Source organism: Cydia pomonella, chromosome 1, assembly GCF_033807575.1.
Source record: "Cydia pomonella isolate Wapato2018A chromosome 1, ilCydPomo1, whole genome shotgun sequence".
Lineage (NCBI taxonomy): Eukaryota > Metazoa > Arthropoda > Insecta > Lepidoptera > Tortricidae > Cydia > Cydia pomonella.
In genome coordinates, this window is record NC_084703.1 from 37,753,628 (window position 1) to 37,781,450 (window position 27,823).

At 38.0% G+C, this 27,823-nt stretch overlaps 1 protein-coding gene across 1 annotated transcript in view; it reads right to left on the reverse strand.

Moving 5' to 3' along the window:
• Window positions 1-1,054: 1,054 nt before the first annotated feature.
• Window positions 1,055-27,823, reverse strand: part of LOC133522209 (uncharacterized) — a 29,951-nt gene continuing 3,182 nt past the window's right edge. Inside the window, exons 3-10 of the mRNA XM_061857451.1 lie at window positions 22,133-22,289; window positions 20,172-20,332; window positions 19,222-19,388; window positions 18,110-18,250; window positions 17,733-17,897; window positions 16,140-16,365; window positions 14,060-14,216; window positions 1,055-13,478 (exon numbers count right to left, since the gene is read on the reverse strand). Of these exons, the coding sequence (XP_061713435.1) occupies window positions 11,588-13,478; window positions 14,060-14,216; window positions 16,140-16,365; window positions 17,733-17,897; window positions 18,110-18,250; window positions 19,222-19,388; window positions 20,172-20,332; window positions 22,133-22,289 (3,065 nt within the window). The 3' untranslated portion in view covers window positions 1,055-11,587. The remainder of the gene's footprint in view (window positions 13,479-14,059; window positions 14,217-16,139; window positions 16,366-17,732; window positions 17,898-18,109; window positions 18,251-19,221; window positions 19,389-20,171; window positions 20,333-22,132; window positions 22,290-27,823) is intronic.

The following is a 27,823-nucleotide window of genomic DNA, read 5'->3' on the forward strand; positions in this document are numbered from 1 at the left end:
AAATTAGGTTTTGGCCGGAAATTGAATATTCGGTAATACCTGTCTCGAGTAGTGTTGGTATGCTTATTACTGGATCCAGGCGCCTGTCAGCTATTTTTAGGTGGACGTCAGTACAACAGGCCAGCAAAACTTTTCAGTTACGAAAAAAGAATACCTACGTACAGTCAATATATTAAATATCGATACGGACTAAGTGTCAAAAATATGTAGGTACACATTATCTTGATATATGGGCAATAAAAGCGTTATCACATTGCCCGATCCGATATCGGATGGAAGTAAATTGTAATGTGTTTTTGTGTATTTATTAAATAAATCATTATTACTTAAAAACGAAAGATAACGTAAAAAAGGCGGACGTGATGCAATGTGTCACTCTCCTGCAGCAGTTTTTTTATGAATCGGAAAGGCACTTCCGATAATTTCTGCCATGTCGGGGCCCCGGCAGCTGTCGGACCAATAATATTTGTTTGTGTGCGTAGGTATGTGTATGCTGAAGTAGAAAATGTATGACGGGTAGTTCAAAAATCTGTATAAAATCAGAGTATGAAAAAACACCTGAAAATTGCCTTATTCCTTCTTACTCTAGGGGTGAAAAGCTGTATACCCGTATACTTACGATAAATCTTTTTAAATGGCAACACTGGTGAGACAACTTCGTGAAGGGTTTTTGTTTACCCCGCTCGCCGCTGGAGGTGCTTTTATTTTAACTGTGGGATGCAAAAGTAGATACATAACACAAAGTAAACACGCAACGATTGCAAAGTACCTATGATTAGTCGTAATTACTAGTAGCCGCAGCGAACGTGTTAATTTAGGGTCAAGGAGGGAACAGTGGCTCGGTAAAAAAAAGCCGGGTACAGTGACTCAGTCAACCTAATTTCAACACGAGAGAGGCGATACTTGAGCAACTGAGCCTCTGTTTCCGCCTTGACCCTACTGGGGCCATATTGCTGTCGATAGCTCCAAGACTGGATCATGTGGGATTTGGTAAAATCAACATAAAAAAGGTAGTAACAAGGATGGGATAAGGATTGCAACAAAACAAGTTCAGTAAATAGAGTACATTCTATTCAAAATGTAAATGTACAACCACATCGATATTTTATTGGTTAGGTTATAAAAATTGGACCACCTGGGAAGAAGTCCACGCAGTAGTTTAACAATATTACAAACAAAAATCTCTACATAACAGAACTTACAAGTAAACAATATTAGTCAACTTTATACATAGGTACTATCGTACCTACACGATTATTTAACATTAAAATTTACCTAATATTAAATTTTATACATTCTATGTATAATAGGTAATATTCTTTATTTTGTAATAAGTTAATAAAACTATTTATTATAAAATATTTTTTCAGTTACTCATTAGGCATTTATAAGGCTAATGTGGGTAGTGGAAATAATATTTGGTGGTTGTCAGGATTTTAAATACAATGATACAATATGCGGAATTACATTACATACTAACAGTAGCGCAACTCCCACGCCTGAATACCAGTGGGCTCTGGCGCCTTACCTTACAATGTACCGTAATATAACTTATAAAAGCACTTTGTACTTGGCTTGCATCATTATTACATTGTAAACTTTATGAATTGATCTTTCATTCGACGATAACAATACATCTAAATAATTTGCCCATACAATATAAAATAATCATATTGCTTCGTGAATAAAAATAAATATAAAAATAGATACAAAACATACGCAACCAAGATCCTGGTGCGCAGCGACCATCCCTTTGTAAATGCAGCCTTTCTTATTCTTTGTACGGGGTTTACAGTAGATTACTTTCTCGACCTAGACTGATTATTAATTGATGAATTATTTTCAGCTTGTCTTTTATATTTATAATATTATGACGTTTATGTAACAATTCGGTGGAATATGAGGCCGAGAAAATAATCTGACGAAAAGATACGTAGTTTGATCCACCACGAATACGCCCGTAAAAGAAATGTGGAAACTATTTTCATGGAAACAAGTTTATGTGTAAGTTTATGACTTTTTCGGTTTTTTTAGATACCACAAGCGTAACGGATAATGTATCAAACGAAATTACCTTAGAAGCACAATGCCCGCTTCACTATGCAGAGATCCTAAGTCTAGGTAAACTAATATTACTAGATCGTGTTTACTTAACGAACGAGACCGCGGTACAAAAATACGTGGTTTCTTATTGCTACAACGTTAGAGCGTTTTCACATTGCCCGATCTGTACCCCTAGTGTAAATAAATTCGATTTCCAAACGTGACGTACGCGTTTGCGTTTAGTCTCATTTTGTATTGGATTTCGAAAGAGCGCGCCAAGCGGGACGTTTTGGAAACTCAAAATCCTATACAAAATGAGTCTTAACGCAAACGCGTTCGTCACGTTATGATGTCGATCAAAGTTACACTAGGGGTACAGATATCGGATGTTGGATGGAAAGAAAAATGTAAGGCATGTGTCTTACGTTATAATTATAACGTATGCAGAGTGAAATCTCAACAAAGTTATGTACATGTAAAAAGCATAAAATATTAAACTGAAATTAATATCAACTTTAAAGTCTATATATCTGTCAATTAATCCGGTAAGTTCAATGGGCATTGGATTCTTTCTCTTATGGTCAATCTAGAAGAACACCGTGGCGACCACAAGACAGTATGTAATTTCTCCAGTATTATATCCCTATGGCCGAAAGCGAAGATAGTGGAGCATTTTGTGGAAACGGGTTAGAGCTGAAGGTCAAGTTTATGATATTTTTTGCGTCCTTTTTCTTTACAAAAACTACCGCTAGAAAGTCAGATTCAGGGGAAAATTTCAGCATTAGCTAGTTTTCTGAGAGAAATCGATATTTTTATATGGAAGAATCTGAAGGCCCGCTGAATCGAAAAATCTTACAGAGAAGTCACGATAACATTCAAATGTGGCAGTAAAACTGTTTAAAAATATGAAAATATGGGCATCGGGAAACGTTTAAGAAAAGTAAAGTAAGACCGTGTCCGAAAATAAAATAACTCTGAAATTGCGGGTACATAATTTGGTCAAAATGTAAACAGTTAAGTATTATTGCATTATGTGATTTATGGGGAACTAATCATATGTCACTTAAGTGTAAATTCATGGCAAGGCACAGTGATTCCGCCGTAGGCTATAAATCACAAAAGGTCATAAGCGTACCCTGGCCTAAAAGGTAAGTTGTTCACTAATAGACAATCTGTCAAATACTATAAATGTCACAATAATAAATTGCAATTATCATTTACATTTGTGCAACGAAAGTTATAACATTTCAACCTTCATTAGCAGTGCACTTTTGACGCTGTTAATCACTTTGTTATCGTGTATTATTATTACTATTTCTTTATTAACACGTGGTGATATTATGGAAATCCAAGAAGAAGGTATGTACTTTATTTTCTAATATGTTTTATGTATATATACGTGTGTTTGAATTTTATACAAATTTTCTACGGGAGGTCTATCGTTTCGTAAGAAATATTCTTAACTACGAATTCAATTAGAGTTATACTTTGATGCCGACCTGTGCCGCACTAGTGGCATACCTCATTTTAAAGATTAAAGTGTCCTTAATAAGAGCTGTAAGCTTCATTCTCGTCTAATGTCGTCTTTTCTAGTTAATGGGGTGTCAACGAATAAGTGTCGTTGGCCAAGAATAATGAGATTTTTTTCCAGCATGTTTATATCTTTATTATAGGTACTATTTTGAAATGTGCTATTCCAAGGCGTACTATTTTCGATATGTGGAACTCCAAACAAGGCACTGAAAAAGAAAAATGTCAACACGTTCTGGGAATTTTCAGTAGTAAAGGTACAAAAAGGAGAAGACTTGCTGAACTATCCAACTTAGATTCGTCTGCTATCAACACGTTGTTCAATACTTCCGTTCATGCCAGTTTAAGCTCTACAAAAATGATGTTTTGTCGGTTATTGCAGCAGCTAAGTTGACTAGGCACCAATATTTATAAATTAAGAATTGTATAGACATTAAGATATCACTGCGCCAAGAGGGATATGGCAGCTTTTAAGATCGACCACCGAAACTGGGAAAAGCTTGCGGAGAAGCGAACGGAGTGGCGCAAGTGCGTTGGAGATGGTCGCAAGTTCTGCGACGAGGCCTGGTTTGCGGCACTGGCAGACAAAACGTAACCGTAGCGAAACGTCACAATCCGTCGCGAACTTCCCTTGCCAGCTCTGTGGCAAAGTATGCCGCTCTCGCATCGGCCTTTTCAGTCACCAAAAAAGATGTTTTGCGGACATTGCACCATAGATCGTCTGAAATAGACGCTAAGGCCAGTATATAAGATATCAAAAAATAGTATGGCTTCCTATCAAAGTATTGTAGAAGTTAAAAACAATGTTATCCTCCAATTGTAACTGTTACCGAATCATCCGCTGAAGTTGATCTTCAGAGTTTGTTAGACCACACTGCCACTTGGATTCTTGAGTCTGAGAAAGATGTTTTAGACAGAGTACCTAGCTAATCTCTAGATAAAATATCTTTAATAGGCAAATGGGGGTTTCGATGGCAGTACTGGACCTGGCGAATATAAGCAATGTTTTTCTGATGCCAACCTTAAATATAGTAGCTTGTTTGTTACCTCCTATGTACCATTTCAACTTGTTTCGACACCTGAAGTTTTAATTCACGGTGCTGATATCATGAACCACGGTTTGTTATCCATAGGGGAGCTATCTGAAGAAGCAGCTGAAGCGAGTAACAAACACATCACAGCATTTCGACAAGGGCATACACGGAAAATGAATCGCGTTTTGACGAACACAGGCTTGATTAACAGGCTTCTTCTTCACTCAGATCCACTTATATCAAGTCTAAGAAAGTTACCCACAAAAAAAATGACTGTTTATTAAAATCTGTAATAAAATTGTTATCTTTGAATAAGTAATTTTAATGCTTGACTGATATTTGTTTTATATGATAAAATTAGTACAGTTTTGTGTTTATGATTTTTGAGTATGAATTATATGATTTTTTATTATTATCTGTTTGATTTGATGTTTGTTTAACAACTAGCAACCCTTACTTCTGCCTTTTATCCAACGGATATCGCGTATATTAAATTCAATGTCGAAAACCAGATTACTGCGAAGCATTTCTAGACTAAAAAAACGTTATTTTTTATAAATATATATACCCATTGTGTATAATTTCCATTTTTCAAATTGCTTTCATGGTATTATAACGTTTTGAGTAGAAAAAACCTTTATTTCGCGGTAAACGTATTTATGGCCGCCCTTGTATGGCAGCGGAATCACTGTGCAAGGTAATCATTATTTTTAAGAACACCAATGATCCAACGGACGAGAACGTTGTCGAGCGTACGAAATTTTCTAAATTCTAAAGGAGAATAAAATTTTAACTAAAAAAACCGATCGACACCGATGGCATTAAAAAATACCATAACTGTCGTTAAAAATCTCGCATTGGAGTAAACTTTTTCTTGCATTTAACATTGTTAAATACATTATTTAAAAACATGAAAATGTATAAGAAATAACCATGTTGTTTTTATTTGATACGACATTAAATTTTCTACAGATTTCATACCGATTCAATAAATCATTTTTCCCTTTTATTAAATTTTTTAAATCATTATTATTATAAACGATAGTTAACGCAAAAAAGGCGGACTTGTTGTCATATCGCACTCTTGCAGATCTTTTTCTCATAGGCGTCTCCCGACATCCCATATCGGAAAGGTGCTTCCGATAATTTTACCTATGTTGGTGATGTCGAACCGATAATATTTGTTTGAATTGTTTGTGTGCGTATGTGTAGGCATAATGTTTGTTGTAGTGTGCGTGACTGCTAAAGACGGTGCCCCCGCGGCCTGATTACACCTCCGTTCCTCAGATCCTACATCCGATATCGGATCGGACAATGTGGAGACGCTCTTAAGATTCACTATTTCACTGCTTTCCCCTATGAACCTATTATTCAGAAGAATATAACAGTTGGAAAAATAAAACGTTAGACTATCCATAAAACGACATAGGTATTCATTTTGATATTTAATAAAGAAGTATGGATACGCTCGAAATTTAACGCCTATTTAGTATTTAGCATAGCCAAGAAGCCCGACAAGGAGAAATTTAATAGAAGCAGATAGGAAATAAAATAAGCGCCCTGTGAGAACTAGTAGCGTGTGAAAATGTAAAAAAGGCGTAGACTATATATTGCCATACGGACGTCAATGTCGTTATATTGAGTAGGTGCTAGTAGAAAAAAAAAGATACCACATTTACTTCGATATTGTCTACTTACAAAAAGGAAAAACCACGCTAGCTGATGTCATTCATATAACACAAGTTTATTCATTTTCAGTGTGAGCTATACGAGATTCATTCTGCAGTGGCAGCATGGTTCTATTTTTATCGCTTGTCACTATGCCCGTCACTTTCGCACTAACATACTTGTTAGAACGTGACAGGCATGCTGACAAATGATAAAAAGCCGACCATCTTAGCCCTACTGATCTTGTTTACTCGGATAAAAATTATATAAATCGATATATGATATTTTACAAGTCAATTGATAACTAATAGAAGTAAAAAGCCTTCCAATTTCATTCATTAATTGATTGTACAGTCAGCGTCAAATACTTTGTAGCAACCAAAGTAGCCAAATAGTTCGGTACACCATATATTTAGTATGTTGTACCGAACTATTTGGCCACTTTGACTGCTACGAAGTATTTGACGCTGACTGTATGTGCATAAACAAGTAAAATGTTAATAAAAAAACCGGACAAGTTTGAATCGAACTCGACCATCGAGGGTTCCGTACAAAATTTTGTTATCAATCTTTTTTGATTTAATTACAAATGTATAGTTTTTAGATTTTTCCCTATACTTGTAGTATACAAGACGACTTGCCAAATTTCATAGTTCTAGGTCAACAGAAAAAGAGAATGTATAGTCCCATTCATTGACGTTCATTCTATGACGTCTCGGACATTCTATGACGACCGGTCTGGCCTAGTGGGTAGTGACCCTGCCTATGAAGCCGATGGTCCTGGGTTCGAATGATATTTGTGTGATGAGCAACAGATATTTGTTCCTGAGTCATAGATGTTTTCTATGTATTTAAGTATTTGTAACAACACAAGCCTTCTTGGTTTACCGTGGGATTTAGTCAATTTGTGTAAGAATGCCCATAATATGTATTTATTATTATTATTTATTTATGACTCTTCTCTTTCCGCGCAGACTATACAAGAGTGTCGAAATATATGTATTTTCGCGGAAAATCTTTTACGTTCACAGCTTTAAGGGACTGTACTCATGTCGTATGTGGTCTTAATTTCAACTCAATACCTCCGCGCGTTCCGCAGAAAGGGTCTTGGCAGACAGACGGACATCAAAGTGATCCTATAAGGGTTCCGTAGCCAAATGGCAAAAAACGGATTCGTCATGTCTGTCCGTCCGTCCGTATGTCACAGCCACTTTTTTCCGAAACTATAAGAACTATACTGTTGAAACTTGGTAAGTGGATGTATTCTGTGAACCACATTAAGAATTTCACATAGAAATATAAAAAAACAACAATAAATTTTGGGGTTCCCCATACTTAAAACACGAAACTCATTTTTTTTTCATCAAACCCGTACGTGTGGGGTTTCCATGGATAGGTCTTCAAAAGATCATATTGAAGTTCCTAATATCATTTTTTTCTAAACTGAATAGTTTGCGCGAGAGACACTTCCAAAGTGGTAAAATGTGTGTCTTCCCCTGTAACTTCTAAAATAAAAGAATGATAAAACTAAAAAAAATATATGATGTACATTACCATGCAAACTTCCACCGAAAATTGGTTTGAACGAGATTTAGTAAGTAGTTTTTATTTAATACGTCATAAATGGTACGGAACCCTTCATGGGCGAGTCCGACTCGCACTTGGCCGCTTTTTTCCTTTACCCAAAAATATATTACAGAATTTAGATTCACAAGATTACAATTTTGATCACTGCGTCTAAAACCGGCGTAGCGGCGATTGTTCAGACATTGCAGTGGCAATACAATCAAAGTGCAGAAAATTACTATTATACACTATTATTTATTATTATTGTGCACCAGCGAAGGGTATTTTACAAAATTGCATGTTGAAAGAAAACTTTCGGCGTCCTTTAACGATATTGCTAAATAGAATATAAGGCAACCTTTATTGTTCGGCAAAAAATAAATATCTACATTAACGTGATACATTACTGGTGTAGTACTTATAATTAACTACATCTATATATGTATTGTAACGCGAAGAAATATAAATAAGTTATATGCTTCTGCGCTATCGTCGCGCGTATACAAGGCGTGGGCCAAACAAGTCTCGTTGCGCAACAATTTGCCTAGCAATCTGAATAAACAAAGAGTTTTATTGCTTTAATATTTGTATGCCGACAAAAGGGCGAATGGCAGTTACTTTGTGAAAATTGCTTTAGCCTAAGGGACGAGCCCTAGCGAATCTAAGTAACAATTTTTACCATATTATGTATTAACCTAACTTCCACGTGCGGCCATTAAGGATATACACAACAAATACAGCCCGTTAACAAATCAAGCCTTAGAATTAAGGTTTAGTCAATACTGTCTTCCTATGGGTAGCCAGGCAATTAGGCGTAACGCAGACTCGACCATAGTCGGAACACAGATATTTATTCATTACGCGAAATGCATAATAATAATCAGGTTAGATCATCTTCCAAGCTTTACATCTTCAGTGAACGTCGAATCATACGAGTTTGCTGTGGGAAAGCGTCTAAAGAACTCGATTTGCAATGGCAAGCCTACTGACAATTGATAAGGTTTAATCCACGCAGTAAAGATAACATGAATTGATGATTGATTGAATCAAAAATCAGTACTTAAGTTGAATTTCCTTTATTCAAGGAGTCAGTGCAAATGCTACTTTATTTAGTTTATTGATAGGATTAAACTTTATATCATGTCGAGAGGTCTCATAGTATAAACCAGATCAAATCAGCTCAGGCTTGCCACCTGGTTTGTATGACGCTCAGTCACTGGTAGGTTGTGCAGTACTGCTATGTATGTACCTAATACGGCTAATACTAATAAGATTGTCGTGGAGTGGTATATTTAGAATTTAAATTTGTGAGTAAAAAAAATATGGCGGATTTGTGGCCAATTAAAATCGTTCACCTGCGTTATGCCTTAGGCGAGTGATGGCATGTGTCCTCGATATAAAAAAGATTTTGAGTGCATACAACACGCACATAATTATCTACATGTGTTATTTAACGGTTGACTCATCTTTATTCGCGGTGCCGCACGGTAAACTAGGTTTGAACCTAGTTTATATATCACAGATACCAAAATGACAGTTCTTTTGCTCCAATTAGTTCAGATTATAGTACAAAATTCGTACAAAAGCAGAATGATTGGATAATAAATTGGTTAAGTGAACTATTATTTTAGTATGGGATATTTATATTTATTTGTTATAAAAAACACTGCTTACAAACAAGGCTGCTTACAACTGTTCTGTATACTTAGCACGAGTGTGGCGCGACAGTATCTCGCGCGCTGCATAAACTACCCGTCTTTTTCTAAAAGTATTAATCTCGCGCGCGTAATACTGTCGCGGCGCATCGTACCAAGCCTATTGATACGATGAAGGTATCGAACGATTGACAGTTCTTTGTCACAAGCCATCAGTGCCATCACTCACCCGATCCCACTTTATAACCTTATTTAATGGAGATATGTCCTAGCGTTTCTCTCATAAATCCATGACAATCAACTTACGATAACTAATAGCTGCTCTAACGATGCCGTGAATGCTACACTAAAGCGTTGTAACAAATGAGATGTTGGGTCATTTTATGAAACCATTACAAAAACAAAGTTTGGCAGTTACTTTGTTACATTGTGAGTTCTTTGGACAAGAGGATATAGTCAGTTTAAACAGTTTAAAGCACGCTGCGTGACAATTTGACCTATTTTTACTGGCTATTCGATATGTGAAATAAAAAAGTAGCAGTTTTTATTTTCTACTTCAGACCTTCTGTTTGACAAACAATATAACTTTATTAAGAATATGAATGTGAGCTTTGTGATATTGTACTATTTCTTATAATCAGAGTGATGTTCTACTATAAATAAGTAAGATATATTTATAAAATAGAAAATATCTGATATGGTGTTTTGAAGAAGTAACACAAACCAACTTAAACATTTATCTAAAGCATATAATAATACAAATATTTGTACACAGATAATATTTTGCGATCTGAAAACAACTGTTAAATATTTTATACAAAAGGAATGTTCATTATTATTGCATGTTATCGAGTATAGGTACAAACTGTTACAGAATAAAAAAATATAAAAATGTAAGACCAAGTTGATGAAAATAGGAAGCTTCAAGTGAGCTATAATGAGCAGCAACCATTTGTACCGTGAAGTTTTAAAGATTTCTACATACATCGAGTCTGCGTAAGTTCTACCGGTGTGTTTGGTCCTTAATCTTATGGAATAACTAAGTACCACACAATTTTCATCAACAATCATAGAATATGAAAAAAATAGGAGAGAAACAACATTAGCCTAGGTATAATGTTTAGATTTACGGGACAAATGGATGCTTTTAGAGGCGAAATAAGTACTCAGACGCTGCAATATTAGGAGCAGAACGAGAGGCATGCTTCTGTGTTAGCTCTGTATATATAATATATTACTTACTCTTAAGGCTTACTATCTCGACACACAGGGCTTCAGAGAGGATGAGTTATCTTAACCAAACTTAACCGAATCTCTTAAGGTTTAACACTACTCAAAAAGATGTTTAGCTTTAGGTAACTGAGCGTTGATAGTATAAGTTACTTAGAGCCTATCCGATCTGTAAGACCAAATTCGCCATAGATTTACTATGACGTACTTGATCTTAGAAAAGCGGGCAGACTATATATCAGGCGGTTCAGTACAACCCTCTCTTGCAGCCAGTAGTAGTTCCAACTGATGATTCAAACATCTGCTTCTAATAATCGTTTGTATTATACTCACTATCGAGCTTCTGAGGCACTATCTCATAATCTACTGAGGTATATTTGTAAAACATGTGTCTCCTCGAATAACAAGGCCTTGACAATATATACGTCAATATAACATTTATGTATGTATACATATACGAGTATATAACTCCTGTACGATTTACTATCCGGTGTTTTTAATCAAAGGCAAAATATCTATACCTGGAAATTGTAAAAACTTATCGCCTCCACGAAAACATGATTTGCATCGGGAAAGCAGAATATCATCTTGGTCTCATAAATGGTATGAAAACTGTTTGGTATCGTAAGAAAGAATCACTCTAATATCTAGCTCAGTGTATAATCCAACTTCTAAGATGGATGAATTAACTATATATATTCAGCTCTCATCTTCCTATCATAGGCTGCAAAATAATGTTAATGCAAACCTACGCTTGTTAATGCTACATCTAAAAAAGATAATCTTATATACAATCTCTACAAGATAATTGTTCAAGGTGTATACATACGCAGTGAACGCGGTGAGGTGCGCGGCCGCGCGTCATTCGAGACGCGAGCCCGAGAAGCCATCGCCCAGGTAGCTCTGCGGCAGGTGCGGCAGCGCGTGCGGCGCACTCAGCGAGTCGAACGACACGTTCTGTTCCACAAACGTATTGTGCACTTGATGAGGAGGCTCCACACGAAACTGACCTAATGTCCACGGGTCACTCATATCGTTATTGGGTCTCCGCGCACTAGAAGTGAACGAGGGCAGGCCGGGCCACGCCTGCGGGGGTGGCGTGTTCAGCATGGGGGGAATGTTGTCGAGGCGCGGCGCGGCGTGCGTCGACTCCGCGGAGTACGAGCCGCCGGCGCCCCACACCAGCGACTCCATGCTCGTGCTGCCCAGCTGGCTGAACCTGTCCAGGCCCCACGCGCCCGGCAGCTCAGTGCCGCTGCCGGCCATCATGTCGGGCAGCTTCGCCGCTTGCCGGCCGTACATGTCCTGCGTCCGGCCAATCGCCGGCCTCGAGCTTTGCCCGCCGTCCGGGCTCGGTAGGTGACAGTCTGGCCGCATCATGGGACTGTAACCGCCGACGCCGGGGCTCTTTTTGTTGTTGTAAGCTACGTTTTCGGCGCTGGGTCGCGGGGAGTAAGGACTCTGGTGCAATCGATCTTGCCGCGACATAGGGCTATACTGACCGGGAGTTTTATTGGGATTACTTCTTATAGAGTCACTTTTAACTCCTAAGCCGGGATCCGGGCTCGCGTGGGTCGACGGATGAGGTGAAAACGGGGCGTGGTGCTTCGGCATCGGGCTGTAATTGCCAGCGTTCCAAGCTCCGGATTTAGGGATGTCTGATTTTACCATTTGGCTTGTGTCAGGACTAGGCTGGGCGGAATAAGGACTAGGTTGGGAGGAGTATGGACTTTGTTGAGTGGAGTACGGACTAGGCTGAGCAGAGTACGGGCTGGGCTGCGCCGGACTCGGTTGCGCAGAATATGGGCTTTTCTGAGAAGGAAACTGACTATCTTGCCTGGTCATTGGACTATAATTACCATAATTCCAACTATTAGGATTCTTTATGTCCTGCTTGGCGCCCAAGACTTCCGGACTAAGTTTATTTTCTAATGACGTTGTTGGGCTACATTGTTCTATAACTTTACTCGCTTTCACTCTACTGTGGCTGTCTAAGCGATTGAGAGGACTAGCTTCAGATCTGTGTGTTGGGGTTGTTTTAAACTGTCCCAGGTTCCAAGAGTTGCTTTTGAAGGACTCTGATAATACTTCAGGACTATTTTGCACTTGACTATCGGGTTTTGGCACGGGACTGAAGTGAGGACTGCCGAGATCAGTTTTGGCCGAATCAGACCTCGGAGTGGAAGAGGAATCGGGTTTGGACTGTACGATGGGACTGAGAAGTTTCGGAGTCGGCTCTCTCGTAGAACTTTTGCCCTCTGGAGTGTGGACGGGAGTGTCCACGGCATCTTTGCTAGTGGAAGACTCCGCCTTAGAATCTGGGGAACATTTCGTCGATACTTCGGAAAGTTTCTTATCAGATATGACGGTGGCATCGGATACGCTTTTAGGTTCCTGGAAAACGCTCGAGGAAGACTTCTCAGGTGACTTGGCTTCTACTTTGGCAGCGGACTTTTCGTCATTGTCATGATTGGGCGTCTTGGCGGACTCTGATTTAGAGTCGTCTTGACACTTTTTGTCTTTTTTGTTCGGGGTGTCGTCGTCCTCTTTGTCGGAGTCTTGTTTGGTTTTGACCTTGGCGGGGTCGAAGCTGTCCTTGAGGTCCTGCAGCTCCTTGCCGGTGTAGAGGCGCTTCATGCCGCGCGGCAGGGCGCGGCACGCCGCTAGGTTCAGCGACTCCAGGTGCGGACACCGCATTAGAATCTTTTTCACAGGTTCTAACGATACAGATGACCCGCACAAGTTTAAAATCCTGTGGAAATAAAATCATCATGTTAAGATTTTTAGTACGGTTTATTATAACGTAAACATTATAAGTATTGCACGATAGAGATGCTGCACACACACAACAACAGTTGCATATAGATTATGAAAACTAAACACCCTGTTTTTATAAACTCAGTTAATTTGAGTGCATTCGTGAGCTTAAATTAAGTTAATTTCTCAAAGACACCGGTATTCTAAATAAATCAATTTTGAAGATAATCAATCATTTATTTTTATCTGATAAGGCCCTTACGAGCGTGTACACTTGTTTTAGGGCCTGTTTACATATTGATTAGTGTTTAGTACGAGTTCAAACATTTGCTACTAAAAGTACTATCTCAGACTATCGATGTTCGAAATGACATAGATATAGTGCATTCATAGTTTTCAATCATTTCAGTGATACAACAAAGCCACATGCAGCGTTTAATTATTTCTTAAGAAAAAAAATACGCAAAATTAACTTGCCATTTAGTTTCCTTAAATGTACTTAGCCATAGCCGGAATTTAACGGAATTCAATAAAAACCCCGTGTACGCATATGTGTATACGCCTCTCCAGATATACCTGAGCTTGCTGTGCGGCGCGTCGGCCAGCGCGCACACGGCCGTGTCGAGCACGCGCTCGGCGGACGCCCACGACAGGTCGAGCTCGAGCAGGCTGTGCGACCACTTCTCGCAGATCAGCTCTAGGCACGAGTTGCTCTTGCGAGTTACGTTGCAACCTGGATTGAGGAGTTTATATTATCTTAATAATAAGTTCTTTGTCAAAACTTTCATCTAGCGATAGCAACTAGTAATCATCGAGACAATTCTAATAAACCGAAACAAAATTAGGTTGTGTTGTTTTATCAGAGTTCCTAGGGCCATCTCCTGTGTCCATCATCAGATAACCTCAATCAATCAATCTTTCAGTAACATGGCTCCATCGATACTGTTGACGATTTCGCCAACGTAGTAACGTACCGCAGATCGAATTAATATTTTATGGAATAGTCATAGTCATTTATTCATAGAACAATATACATTGCTTTTGAATTTTACATTATATCACAATTACAGTTTTATAAACAACAATTAAAATTTAAAGGGTTACAATTATCTTGCATAATAACAAATTTAACGAATAAAATTAATACATATAATATAAAAATAGAATATAATAAATAATGAATATCTGCAATGTCTACGTCCATTCCTCTAAATTAATTAATCATTATTCATTACTATTATGTCAGAAAGAAAAAAAAACGAATTTGTGAATACTATATTGTACTCTGAGCTGACAAAAACTCATCCACCGAATAGAAGCACTTCTTCAACAAATAGGTTTTGGGACACTCTTTGAACAAATTTAATTTAGTGACTGACTTCCATTCGGATGGCAATCTATTGAACAGAGTAACTGCCTGGTAAGCCAAATTAAGAATGATTGACCACTTGCAGTTTAGTGGTTATTGTTTGTGGTAAGTCTTTCCTTCTATTTTCCAGTCGTTTTGTCTTTCTTCCAACGTTTCAATACAGTTAAGGTACTTTATAAGGTCGCTAAGAATCACAAGAATGTAGAGACTAGGTACTGTGAGAACTTCAAACTTATTAAAATAAGTTTTACACGATGTTATCTGAGGTATTCTGGCTATTGTTCTGATCGCTCTCTTCTGGGCTACGAAAGCAGACTGCATGTTGTACAGGTAACTGTTACCCCAGAATTTTATGCTGTACCTAATTTTCGATTCGACCAAAGCGTGATACGCGTGATTAATAAATAACCTTCAGCCAGTGTACGGTATAAAACGGTAAATTATGGCTTGGATGAGAGGTAGAAATACCGAATGCTCGTAGAGCACGACGTTGTTCGGTCGTTGGGTTAATTATGAGCTCTTAATAAGGTGATAGTTAGATTTTACAAGGACCCGCATAGGCTACCCGGCGTTGATGCCAGAATGGTAGTTAAATGTGTTTTGAGATTAATTCTTTATTATCTGCACACTTTCACATTATTTTACTGCATAATACGTTATCAATAATGCACTTTAAACAACAAATGAAGAAAAACAAAAAAAATATCACGCAGCAAAATGTCACCAATATTTATTATCCGCACACTTTCACATTATTTTACTGCAAAAAAAAACTAATAGATTTTGAAATAGAGGTGTATTGTCAAAGAAAAAAAATTAAGCCACTTAAATTACTGCCATTTTTCGACACACGATTAAAACTTTTAGAACGCCATTTTACTTTGATCCTTATTCTTTCACTGATATGTGTTAAATTTCAAAAAGTGGCGCCGTAAGTTCTCACTCTGTTTGCTCGCATACGTTTGCATTTGTTTATATACAATTACACGAAATCAATTGGGAAGAACTGGACACATGTATCTGGCAGACCAAAGTAATTCTACCGGGACTGAACTACAAGCTCATCAAAATGAGAATGAAGACACCTAAACTGATAGCCCCATGTGCAGAGAGTACAAAGAAACAGAGGAAACAAACAACATATTTTCCTAGACAATCCGAAAACATTGCTAGGTTTCGTGGAAGAGCTGGGTTGGTAAGAGTAGCGCTACCTCGTTATTTACGCAGAATAGGCAAAATGCCCAATATAACTAAGTGACAGAGTCCGTTTAGTCAGTTTGTACTCACCACCCAGGAACAGGTGTTGCAGGTCCCATGCCGGCACGCGCACCAGCCCCGAGTCGGACAGGCGGTGCAGGCCGCGCAGGTCGAGCAGCCGCAGGCGCGTGGCGGCGCGCACCAGCCGCGCCAGCGCCTCGTCGCCGAGCCGGTACTCGCCCACGCCCACGCGCTCCGTCGCCGCCTCCGCCGCGATCGACAGCTCCTCCAGCAACGTCCAGCCGACACACTCCATCTTGTTGAACAATACATATGACTTTTGATACGTGTTTGTATTATTTAGAAAAAATGAGTTTTTATTCTAACTAAAATATTCAGTTCTTACTCACTCGAGTCACTAACTGTGGGTGTCCAAAAACATGAGTTCAAAAGAAAAGTGGGACCAAAATACTAAGAGCAACCCTTCTGCAATGCGTGACGTTACATGTGTACTGGTACATACATACATACAATCACGCCTATTTCCCGAAGGGGTAGACGGAGACCACGGATTTCCACTTGCTACGATCCTGACATACCTCTTTCGCTTCCTTCACTTTCATGACATTCCTCATACACGCTCGTCGGTTTAGGGTGCTCTTGACCTGGCCTTTCTTCAGGATTTCCCCGATTTGATCAGAGAAAGTCCGCCGAGGTCTACCCCTTCCAGCTCCCTCTTCTACTTCTCCCTTATACACTCTCTTTGTTAACCTTCTTTCACTCATTCTTTCCACGTGTCCAAACCATCTCAACATACCTTTCTCAATTTTTGTCACTACATCTTCGTTCAGTCCACACTTTTCCCTTATCACACTGTTCCTAATTCTATCTTGTAATTTTACACCACACACACTTCTCAACGCTCTCATTTCCACTGCATTCACTTGACTCTGATGTTTCTTCTGCCATACCCAACTTTATGGTACTTATGCGACGTGGGATGCTTTTAACATTTCCAACACCTCTTTGATACATCATACCACTGCCCTGTTACGGAAAAAGAGCGTTTAGATAGAAAATATCAAATAAAATAAGTGAAGAAGCGCTGGTGGCCTAGCGGCAAGGGCGTGTGACTTACAATCCGGAGGTCGCGGGTTCAAACCCTGGCTCGTACCAATGAGTTTTTCGGAACTTATGTAAGAAATATCATTTGATATTTACCAGTCGCTTTTCGGTAAAGGAAAACACCGTGAGGAAACTAATCCCAACAAGGCCTAGTTTACCCTCTGGGTTGGAAGGTCAGATGGTAGTCGCTTTCATAAACACTAGTGCCTACGCCAAATCTTGGGATTAGTTGTCAAGCGGACCCCAGGCTTCCATGAGCCGTGGCAAAATGCCGGGACAACGCGAGGAAGAAAAGAGAGATATCAAATAAAATAAGCTGTTTAGTCGTAATAGGGCCGACCCGTCGTTCTGCCCCACCTGTTTAGATGTGGTAGCCGAAACCGATACGAGCTGAGAGTTCGTGGCCCTGAATACCCTCAGCTTGGGGTAACCCTTCTGCAACACTCCAGAGCCACTGCCGCTCTGCACTTGGGTGCGGGTACGACGTAGATCTTGCGACCAAGACCCCCAATACCTCTATAGATGCTACATCATCCTCGTCGTCAGCTGACTACACACCTGTTGCGACGTCGTAGCAGAGGCCAGTACTAGCTGCGAGTTCGCGGCCCTAAATACCCTCAGCTTGGGGCAGCCCTTTTGCAACGCCTCCAGAGGCACTGCCGCCGGGTGCGACGTAGCTCTTGCGCCCGAGATATCCAACACCTCTAGATTCGGACAGTGCGCCTGTAAACCAATACATTTATTATTTTACGGAATTCGTTACACTATAATGTAATGTTCTTATATAAGAAACGGTTAAGCATTTCAACCTGCCAAGTATTAAAATGAGCACTGTCATACGATCTGACATAATCGATCAAACAGGCCTATGCAAAAAAAGTAAAAAATTGCCATTTTATGAATTGTATCCTCGGTTATTTGATAGTTCCACGTACCGCGATAGAGGAGAGTATCTGAGGCAGCGCCGTGAACTTGTTGTTGGCCAGCGTGAGGTGTGTGAAGCGCTCGCCGAAGTTGGCGGCCAGGCGCGCCATCGACCCCGCCGAGAGACATGTGCTCGACCCGCCCGTCTCCGACTACAAACCAACATTACAACCTTCATATATTATTTTGAAAAATCAATTTCAGTGGCATTCAGATATTTCACTCATATCCTCTCTATTACCTGAGCTTTACAAATGCCATCAAAAAAGCTAAAAATGTTTTTTCTTATTTTACCACCACACAATTCATTGGAGCTAAGAAACCAACCGAGTTAACCAAAAAAGCCAGGAATACTACAATTTTGCAGCTTAACATATTTGTTATGTGCCGTGGGAAAGTTTCCGAAATTGCAAAATTTTCACATGGAAAAATTTCGGAATCTTCTCATATATATAAGTAATATAAGGGAATAAAATTTTCCATTTCTAAAATGAAAGTTTCCTTTGTTTCCTGTGAAATGTTATTAAAATTAGGAAATTTCCGCAACTTGCATATCTGTTGTTGTATTAGTGTTTATTAAATACAGTCCAGATTATTATACGACAGTTTTGACGCTTTCCATAACCCTCTATTTGAGTCAGAACTTGTAGTCAGACTGCAGAATAACGAAATGCAAGATAAGTGGGCGGCAAATTATAATATTGACGCAGAAATAGCGTTACAAAATCATGAGCTCAAATAAAAATTCATTGTTTTGAATGCGTGCGCTTAAGACCTTGCCTTGTTCGAAAATAATTTATGAAGAAATGTATTCGTTTTCTGAATGTATAAGTATTGTTAGGTAACGAAAATGCAGGCAAAATTATGTAAAATCAGCTCAAATTACACAAACCTTGAACTGTGAACTGATTCAAAATATACTTACAAATTTAAATTAAAGGTACAAGGTTTAAGTTTAAGGTACAATAATGTTACCTATAATGGAAGCTTGATTATGAAGTTTCCGTTTTGGAGAGTTACTAAAGCTGCCAAGCCAGACAAAAACCAACCAATCCAAATCACACAAACAATAGCGAGAATGACAACAGCCTAACTCGGGATTTCTAGGAATCTTCGTACATACCGTCAGTGAGAGATCCAACCGCTGAAGCTTGGGCAGCCCTTGCGCGAGGTCGTACAGCTGCTCCGGCGTGAGGCGGCTCCAGCCCGCCACGCTGAGCTCGGCCAGGTTCGGGCAGTACTCTATCAGGCACGCCAGCACCCAAGACACGTTGCACACCTTCCACTGGGCTGCAAGTTACATTCATATGTAGTGCAGCTAACGGCCGAGACGGTACAAGTACTCGCATGCGAGTTCTATTACGTTGTGGTATTTAATCAATCAGTTGAATTGGTTGTGTACCTCAGTATTCAATGTAACTAAATTAAGCTCGCGTGCGAGTTACCGCAACATCTATCTAAACCTTAAAGATTTATTTTCTTGGACTTCATTATCCTAACTCGAGAAAAATAAGAAGAATTATCGTTAGGTCATGCGTACCGTGCGGCTTTTTCGCAAGCTAAAGGTCCGTGTATGGACTTCCCCCTTATTCATAAGCCTTTACGAACCTGAATTAGTTAAATTATGTTTTATCTCTTTTTACGTCTGTATGACAAACGATTCATAGATAATTCAGTCTAGTGGTTTATTACTCAAAAATCAAATAAAATATGAGTTATACGAATTGTTCATCTTCGGTACAGTTTTATAATATGCTTTAAGGAATCTCTCAAATTTAAAAGAGAACCGGGATGGGCTGCAGCAAATGTTTAAAACGTTTAATATAATCTCACCTGTAAATTACATACAATAACAATCGAAAAATAAATATAAATCGCAAGATGTATTCAAATATCCACGACGGGCAAACTCATGCAAAACATATAAAACTGATTAAAACATGAGGAAAATATTACAATCATTTCAATGATACGCCATTCAGAATAAAGTAACAAAGTAAAACTGTACTGACATACATGAATTTATATTTTAAATAAAGTGATTCAGGCTGCCCGGGCCAAAAATATATTTACCGATATTGAGACTCTGGCAATGAGATAACCGATTTTCGAGGAGCGAAACTAGTCTGTAATCGGTTTTGTGTTTCTCGCTGGTGTACTGAGCCAGGTCCACCTGCTTCCAGAGCTCCGGCCGGAGGCTCACGGCGTGCCACAGCTTGCACACTTTACCCAGTCTGAAAAAAAATTACACTCACATCAAGCATGATCGATATTAAAGCTATATTATATGCTCACGTTATGTGATAAATAACGTTTTAACGGTTGTTCAGTTACGCCTTAATAATATACTTACTGTATTCACTGTGGCAACATCATGTCACAGTTGACATTCAAATATTCAAAAAATAAACTGTTGCCCTGTCAACTTAACGGTAACTTCGCCCTACACTGTTTTTTTTACACTCAAGCTCAATTCAGTAATTTAATATTATCGCAACACAACTTTCTTGCTCAACCGACCCCTAAATTTCATTCCCTATCGCCCTTTTTTTTCGACATACAGTCCACTCTTTCGCTAGTGAACAAGTAAGTACAAATCCGGGTAATTTGTACTTATTAAGTGTATTTTATTTTTGTTACGTTATTTATATAATTAGTAGTAGAAAGTTTTTAATTTTAGCACTTACATTACAAACCTTAGATTTAGATATAACAATAGACAAAACTGATATGATTTTTTTAGGAAAACTGTCATAACAACAATTCTTAAAATAACTACTTTAAATAATATGTTTGGTAAAGATAAATCATTCATCATACATCGTACAGGTTTCATGTCGAATTCTTTCAACATTCAGGCAATCCGGCTGTGGAATGATCTTCCTTTCTCTATGAGACAAACCCAGAACAAATTCTCCTTCAAGCGCATGTTGCGCAAGCATCTGTTTGACAAGGTTCAAAGGTCGTCCTCATGATGTTTCACAATGGGTATATATTTATATATGTATGTATTTATATTTATGTATCATATTATTTATGTACGTATAATTTTATATAGGTAATTTTGTGATATATTTTTTTATCATTTTACTCTGTATTCTGACCCTGCACCAATTAGGATCTTTCGGTTTGGCTCATGGTTGACTGGTAGAGAATGCCTTCTGGCATTAAGTCCGCCATTTGTACTCTTCTTCTATTGTGCAATAAAGTTTAAATAAATAAATAAATAAAATCATATGACCGTGTAAAAATTAACACCCACATACATTTTTTTGTTAGTTTGAAATTAATACTTAATTTCTCTTACTAGCAATATACCAGGATGACATCTAGGGAATGCAATCTCAAACCGAGACGAGATTCGTGATGTAGTTTGAATCGAAATTGGGTGTGACTCTCTCTCTCTCTCTCTCTCTCTCGACCGTCAGACATTCAAATCGAAAATAATTTTGACGAGATCGAGATTTGACAAAGTAATTAATAATGAGATATTTTGTCCAAATACAACTAATATAATAATACTACTATAACTTATAATTGGTATTGTAGTATTGGTAAATACGACCAATTTAGGGTACTTGCTGTTATAGTTGTAAAATAGAACAGCAACTTACAAATAAATTAAGAGCAAAAATTATATAAATAATTATGATGAGTATGCTCCACTTGATTCTTCAACACGTAGCGCGCCTCAGCGCTCTTATCGTTAGTTAAAGCCGACTTCATAATCACATAGAAGCTGTCCGAAAAACAAAATAATTCAATCGAGTCAATCTTTAAAATCTCGTTCGAGATCTCGAAAATATTAATCGAGATCTCGACCAAGATTTCAAAAACCGAGATTTCCTGCAACGAGATAAAATCCGGGGTCCGCAGTTTCGAGATCTCGCGAGATCTAGATTGCATTCCATATGACACCGTTATACGTATATTAAACATAATCCCGCAAACTTATAGAGTAACATAATAAATCAGGCTGAACCGTTTTCCAAATGTCAGTTGCTCAAAGAAAATCTACAGAAAAAAGGACTTACTTGATAACGGAAGGTAAAGTCCCCTGTGAAGCCACTATGTAATCGAAGATCTTTACGAGAATTTCTTCTGGCATGGAGCTCGCCCACCCGCTCTGGGGTCCGCTTTCTTTGCTGCTCGAACCGCTAACCCTACTTTTGTCAGTCTTTTCGGTTTTACCTATAATATAAAATAAGCTTTAGCAAATAGTAAAGTAGGAACAGACCATAGGGAAACCTTAACTAACTGCATTAAGGTTCACAAAGTCAATTCACTGTATCACTGATGATATACTACTTAGATTGCATTTGTGTACTGTAGTAAGTAGTGTGATTGTACTAGGGTGTGTGTTGTGTATTTATTAAGTTAGAAAAAACATAGATATAAGTAAAAAAACACACACACACACACACCTTTAAAATCATTTTATATGTTTGGGACTGACTATGCCACAGACAGAGAGATACACATACATACAAAGGTGTTACACTGTACAAATCGGTATTTCAGAGCCCGTAGTAGTAACAGTAACTATTACTACTAGATTAAACTACAGGTAAATTGAGTCTAAACAAACTCAATCAATTAAATAACACTTTAAGTTCACTTAGCATTAGGCCTGATGTACACATTGATTAGTATTAAGTGCGAGTTCATATATTTGCTACTTGCGTTTAGTAGCAATTGTTTAAACTCGCACTTAACAGTAATTAATGTATAAATTGGGCCTTAGGCCTGAAAGTCGCCCAGCATAATTTAAACAGCGTATTATACGCCTTACAATTCGCCTTCGCTTTGCCTTCAAATATCGAGTATAATTCATACTCGCCATAGTGTTAGTTAAATTTCGCGGAGCAACATTTATCGCTGGGATAATCAATTCATGATATAGATGTTAAAGAGAGAATAGAAAGTTCACTTTGTAAAAAAACGTAATATGCAAAAAATTCTACGACTTAAACATGCAATGCCATGTCAACAAGCTTCATCCTTAAGACAAGTGTATTATGAAATAGACAACTATACATTCTCGTATGTGGACAGTAATAATTTATAAAGAGCCATTTTTGCATTAACACATTCACTGCCAGACAAAAAACGGCGCACTACCCCAGAAACCGGTGGTCTATATCTGCGTACAAAACAACCCGGCATCTGAACAAAGTTCACGAGCGCCCACCAGGTGGGTTACCGGCAGTGAATGTCTTAAGAAAGGACTTTGGTATTCTGTTCAAATTTAGCGTAATTAGGATGTAAGAACGAAACAACTGACTTACTTATCTCATCAAAATGGGTTAAATTCGACTAAAGATTCATTGATCCCGACTAAAGTTTGACACCTAAAGATGATCGAGCTGTACAACGCCATATTTATTTATATTTTACGACAACTTGACAGCCAGAGTTACTGTATAATGGAACGAAGCACGTTTGTCTTAGACTTTACACACAAATAAGTATTTTATTCATTAAAAAAATATGTGTTCTTGTGCTGTGCTTTAAGATTTTTGTAATCCTTATGCAAGATCTTTTAACAGGACAAAATAAGAGCTATGCAGAAACTAAACTGTAAACTTGTTCAAAATAACTGAAAGCCCAACATTAAATAAAACTGCCTTTATGCTATGCCTGTCCCTTGCTGCTATTAGAGCCGGTACAGACGGACTGCAACTAGTATGGGAACTGCACGCCGACGTTGCAGTTGGCGTCTGTATCAGCCCTTATAGTTCAGTAAAACAATTCATTTTGATAACTGTCCCATTCCCTTTATTATTTTAAATTATTTTATTACGATCGCTCAGCAATAAGCACAAATACCTGTTGCAACGACTAAAATAAAACATTCGCACATGCAGACGCAAAATATACCTACACTTAAGTTCTACGTATGGTTAACTTTTACTGTGGTATAAAAAGACTTTTGACTCGTGAAAATGTGAAGAATCAGTTAATTATAAAATTATCAGTAATGTTCAACTGTTCAACAGTCACATCTCCTTAAGCGCTGTAATAGTTATTTGATTAAAAGGGGGCAAAGTTGTTGTTTAACAGCTCGTGTTAATATTGATACCCGAGCAAGCGAAAGAGTGCAAAATTGAACCACGAGCGTAGCGAGTGGTTCGAGAAGTGGCATCTTGAGCGTTGCGAGGGTTTCAAGATCCGAGGATTAAACAAACTTTGGCTCCGAGTGAAACCCAAAATTAATCTTATAGATTGCTTTTTTGACTGGATACCAATTAGCATAATGCCGCAGGAACTCTACAATATATGTAAGAGAAAGGTTTCTATTTCGATACATGTTCTCAGTTTTCAGGAAATGTAACTGGAGTGGAATGTCAAATAACGCTTAATGGCAATAAGTTCGCACATCAGTATGACAATAATGATAAACAAACTACAGGAAACCATTCGAAAGCTTCTCACTTAACAAATAATAACATTCTGCATTTATTATAAACCAGTAATCACTGCACATTCATAAATACCATAACAATGTAGTGCATTACTCATCTGATTTTGGATGTTATTCGAATTGAGGAATTATGTTAATTTGAAATTTGTTAATATGTTATTTCTACTTAGAATTACGAGCTCTTTTGTCTTAGACAAGAAAATAATGACTAAATCTTTTTATACCTTTCTATACATCTTGAATCAAGATTACAGAAACGAAGAATCTAATACATGAATATTTTAGGATATCTTTAAAAAAAGTGAAATGAGCAGTTTTTTTTTGTCAAGCCAATATACACTTTTATTAGGCCGACTCACAAGAGCCATATCACCAGCTTCACATTAAACCGGCCTATAGCCTGATTTTTTTACTATGAAGTCATGTCCATAGGAATTAGCATTAAAAAAGTATGGCGTAGCGTATTATTTTATAGTTTAAAAAAGCAGACAGTTATAATTAGAATGATAGGCAACAGTATAAGGCACAGATCCAGTTGCAATTCATAATTATGCGTTTACGAGTATGTTCCCTTAAATCATTCAAAGCGATTTCGTTTTGAGGTAGAAAGCAACTGTTGGTAGAAAATTATAAAAAACCGGACAAGTGCGAGTCTGGCCCGGTGAGGGTTCCGTAACTTATTTATGTTTTACAAATTTAAAGAATTGTGGTTTTTCCCTGCACTTGTAGGATAAGACTTGCCAAATTTCACAGTTCTAGGTCTATGAAAACTACCCTATAAATTTTGATTCCTTGAGTGTCGAAATACACTCACGGGCAATTAATACGGGTCAGTACGCAAAACTAGAATATCTCCTAAATTAATAAAGCTGGGAGCATGAATTAAATTGTATATTATAGATAAACTCATAGTTAATAAAACAACATCAAAAGTTAGTAATGATATTCACTTGTTTATTTAAATTACATAGTAAACACGATATCAATTCATTATAGGTAAAAAATCAACAGTGGTACCTCACACACAAAACAAAAAAAAACATATTCATTTCCTCAAAGGTTAACTGGAAGAGATCCCATACAGGGATAAGTTCGCCTTTGTTGTATTTAATTTACTCTGTAACTGTGTTTTTCGTGTTTTATTTCTATGTACAGTCAGCGTCAAATACTTTGTAGCAACCAAAGTGGCCAAATAGTTCGGTACACCATATATTTAGTATGGTGTACCGAACTATTTGGCCACTTTGACTGCTACAAAGTATTTGACGCTGACTGTACAATAAAGTATATACATACATACATACATACATACATACATACATACATACATATACATACATATTAATACTTCATATTGCCTCCTCGGGCTCTTCTTATAGCTTCTAAACGATTGGGCATACTGTTTATTAAGTTTCTTATGCTTTCTTGCGGGATATTAGCCCATTCTTCCATTAACGCCTGTTTCAGGTCTCTAAGTGTAGCTGAGGCGGGGTTTCGATTTCTTACACGCCTCCCGAGCTCGTCCCATACGTGCTCAATCGGATTTAGGTCCGGGCTCCTCGAGGGCCAGTTCATAGTGTTGATGCAAACTATTCAAAATAATCTTCTACAATCTGAGCATGAACATGGAGTTTTCATCCATATTAATTAAATATGGGCCGACATGCTCATTAAGTATCTCTTCCACATATCTGGCACTTGTTAACGTTCCATTTTCTATCAAAACTAATTCCGTGCGACCCTCTGAAGAGATTCCAGCCCAAAACATAACAGACCCACCGCCGAAGGCAACTATTTCTTCAAAACACGCTGGAATAAAACGTTCACCTGGCCGTCTGTATACTCTTCGCCGCCCGTCATGTGCATAGAGCATAAATCTGGATTCGTCAGAAAACATAATTCTTGCCCATTCTTCGTCACCCCATCGCCTGTGTTCGCATATGTAAAGTTTTCTTACTGTTCGATGTCCTCTGTCAAGTTTTGGGCCATTTGCCGGTCTATGTGGGATCAAATTAGCTTCACGAAGCTGCCGCCTTACAGTCCACTCGCTGATGTCATCTCGGTCTACCAGTTCCTGGTCTTCGAAGGTTCCTGCCAGTTTCTAGGACACGCCTGTTCTTCTTGCTGTATATCTCTGACTTCTGCCTTCTTGTAACAAAGTGATTCATCTAGTGTTAGCGACATGAGAGTAATTCAATATTGACCATCAAAGACAGCAATAACTGCCATTTAACATTTTGCTTTGACAGATTGAAAACAAGCATAAGTGAAATAAGCTCGATTTGAATTTAATACCAAATTAAATAAAACTATTTCCAGATTTCTTGTAGAACATTGAAGGTTCAAATCAATTCGATATTAAAGTCTCTATAATACACAGTTTCCTGCACATACCACTATTAATTTGCAAAATATAAGGGTTTTTGTCACTGACCCGTATTATTTGCCCGCGAGGCACTGAAGACCTGAATATATGGTTATAATTTCAACTCAGTACCTCCACATGATCCCGAGATAAAGGGTCTTAACTGACAGACGGACAGACAACAAAGTCACCCTATAAGGTTTTCGTTTTTTTTTCTTTTGAGGTACGGAACCCTAAAAAGTGACCAATATTACAAATTCTCCCTTTAATAAATTGTCTAGATTTGGCAATTACTTATATATTGAAAATAAAATCCTAAGGCAATAGTAACACTTTCTCATACACTTATCAAGTTATCAACTTATCACTCAAAAACGTGGACTTATCTCTTGACATGGCTTGATATTGCTAGTGAAAGCAAATATAAAGTTTAAAATAAAGTTTGTACTTCGTATTTGACAACTAGTATATAGATGGCGCTGTTGGGCTCCGTACATTATGCGGTAACACTGGTTGTCAAAAGTTGACGATTAACAATCGGTTATCAGTTAGGTACCAGAAAAACATATGGCGCCCTATAGCGTCATCTAGATAGACTAATAAATTGTGGTACTTATACTGAAGAAGGTAGACTTTACACCTCTTTCCCAATTAATTACTCTTTAGTGAAAGTAAAAGGTGACGAATGTATTAATTAGACACACTGAATTTAATAGTAAAAGTTAAAGAGTTCTCCTCAAAACTTAGGTTTGAATAAAAACAAAAAAAAATCACAACAACCATGCCAGAATAAGTACTCATTAGAAGTATACAGACTTTAGTGCCGAGACTTATGGCCCTTCTTGGATTACCCTTCCTGGCAGAAAATGAGTAGTACAAAAAGTTTTTGGACACTCTGAACAACGCAAGAGTGCTAGTATCTTAACTATTTTTAGT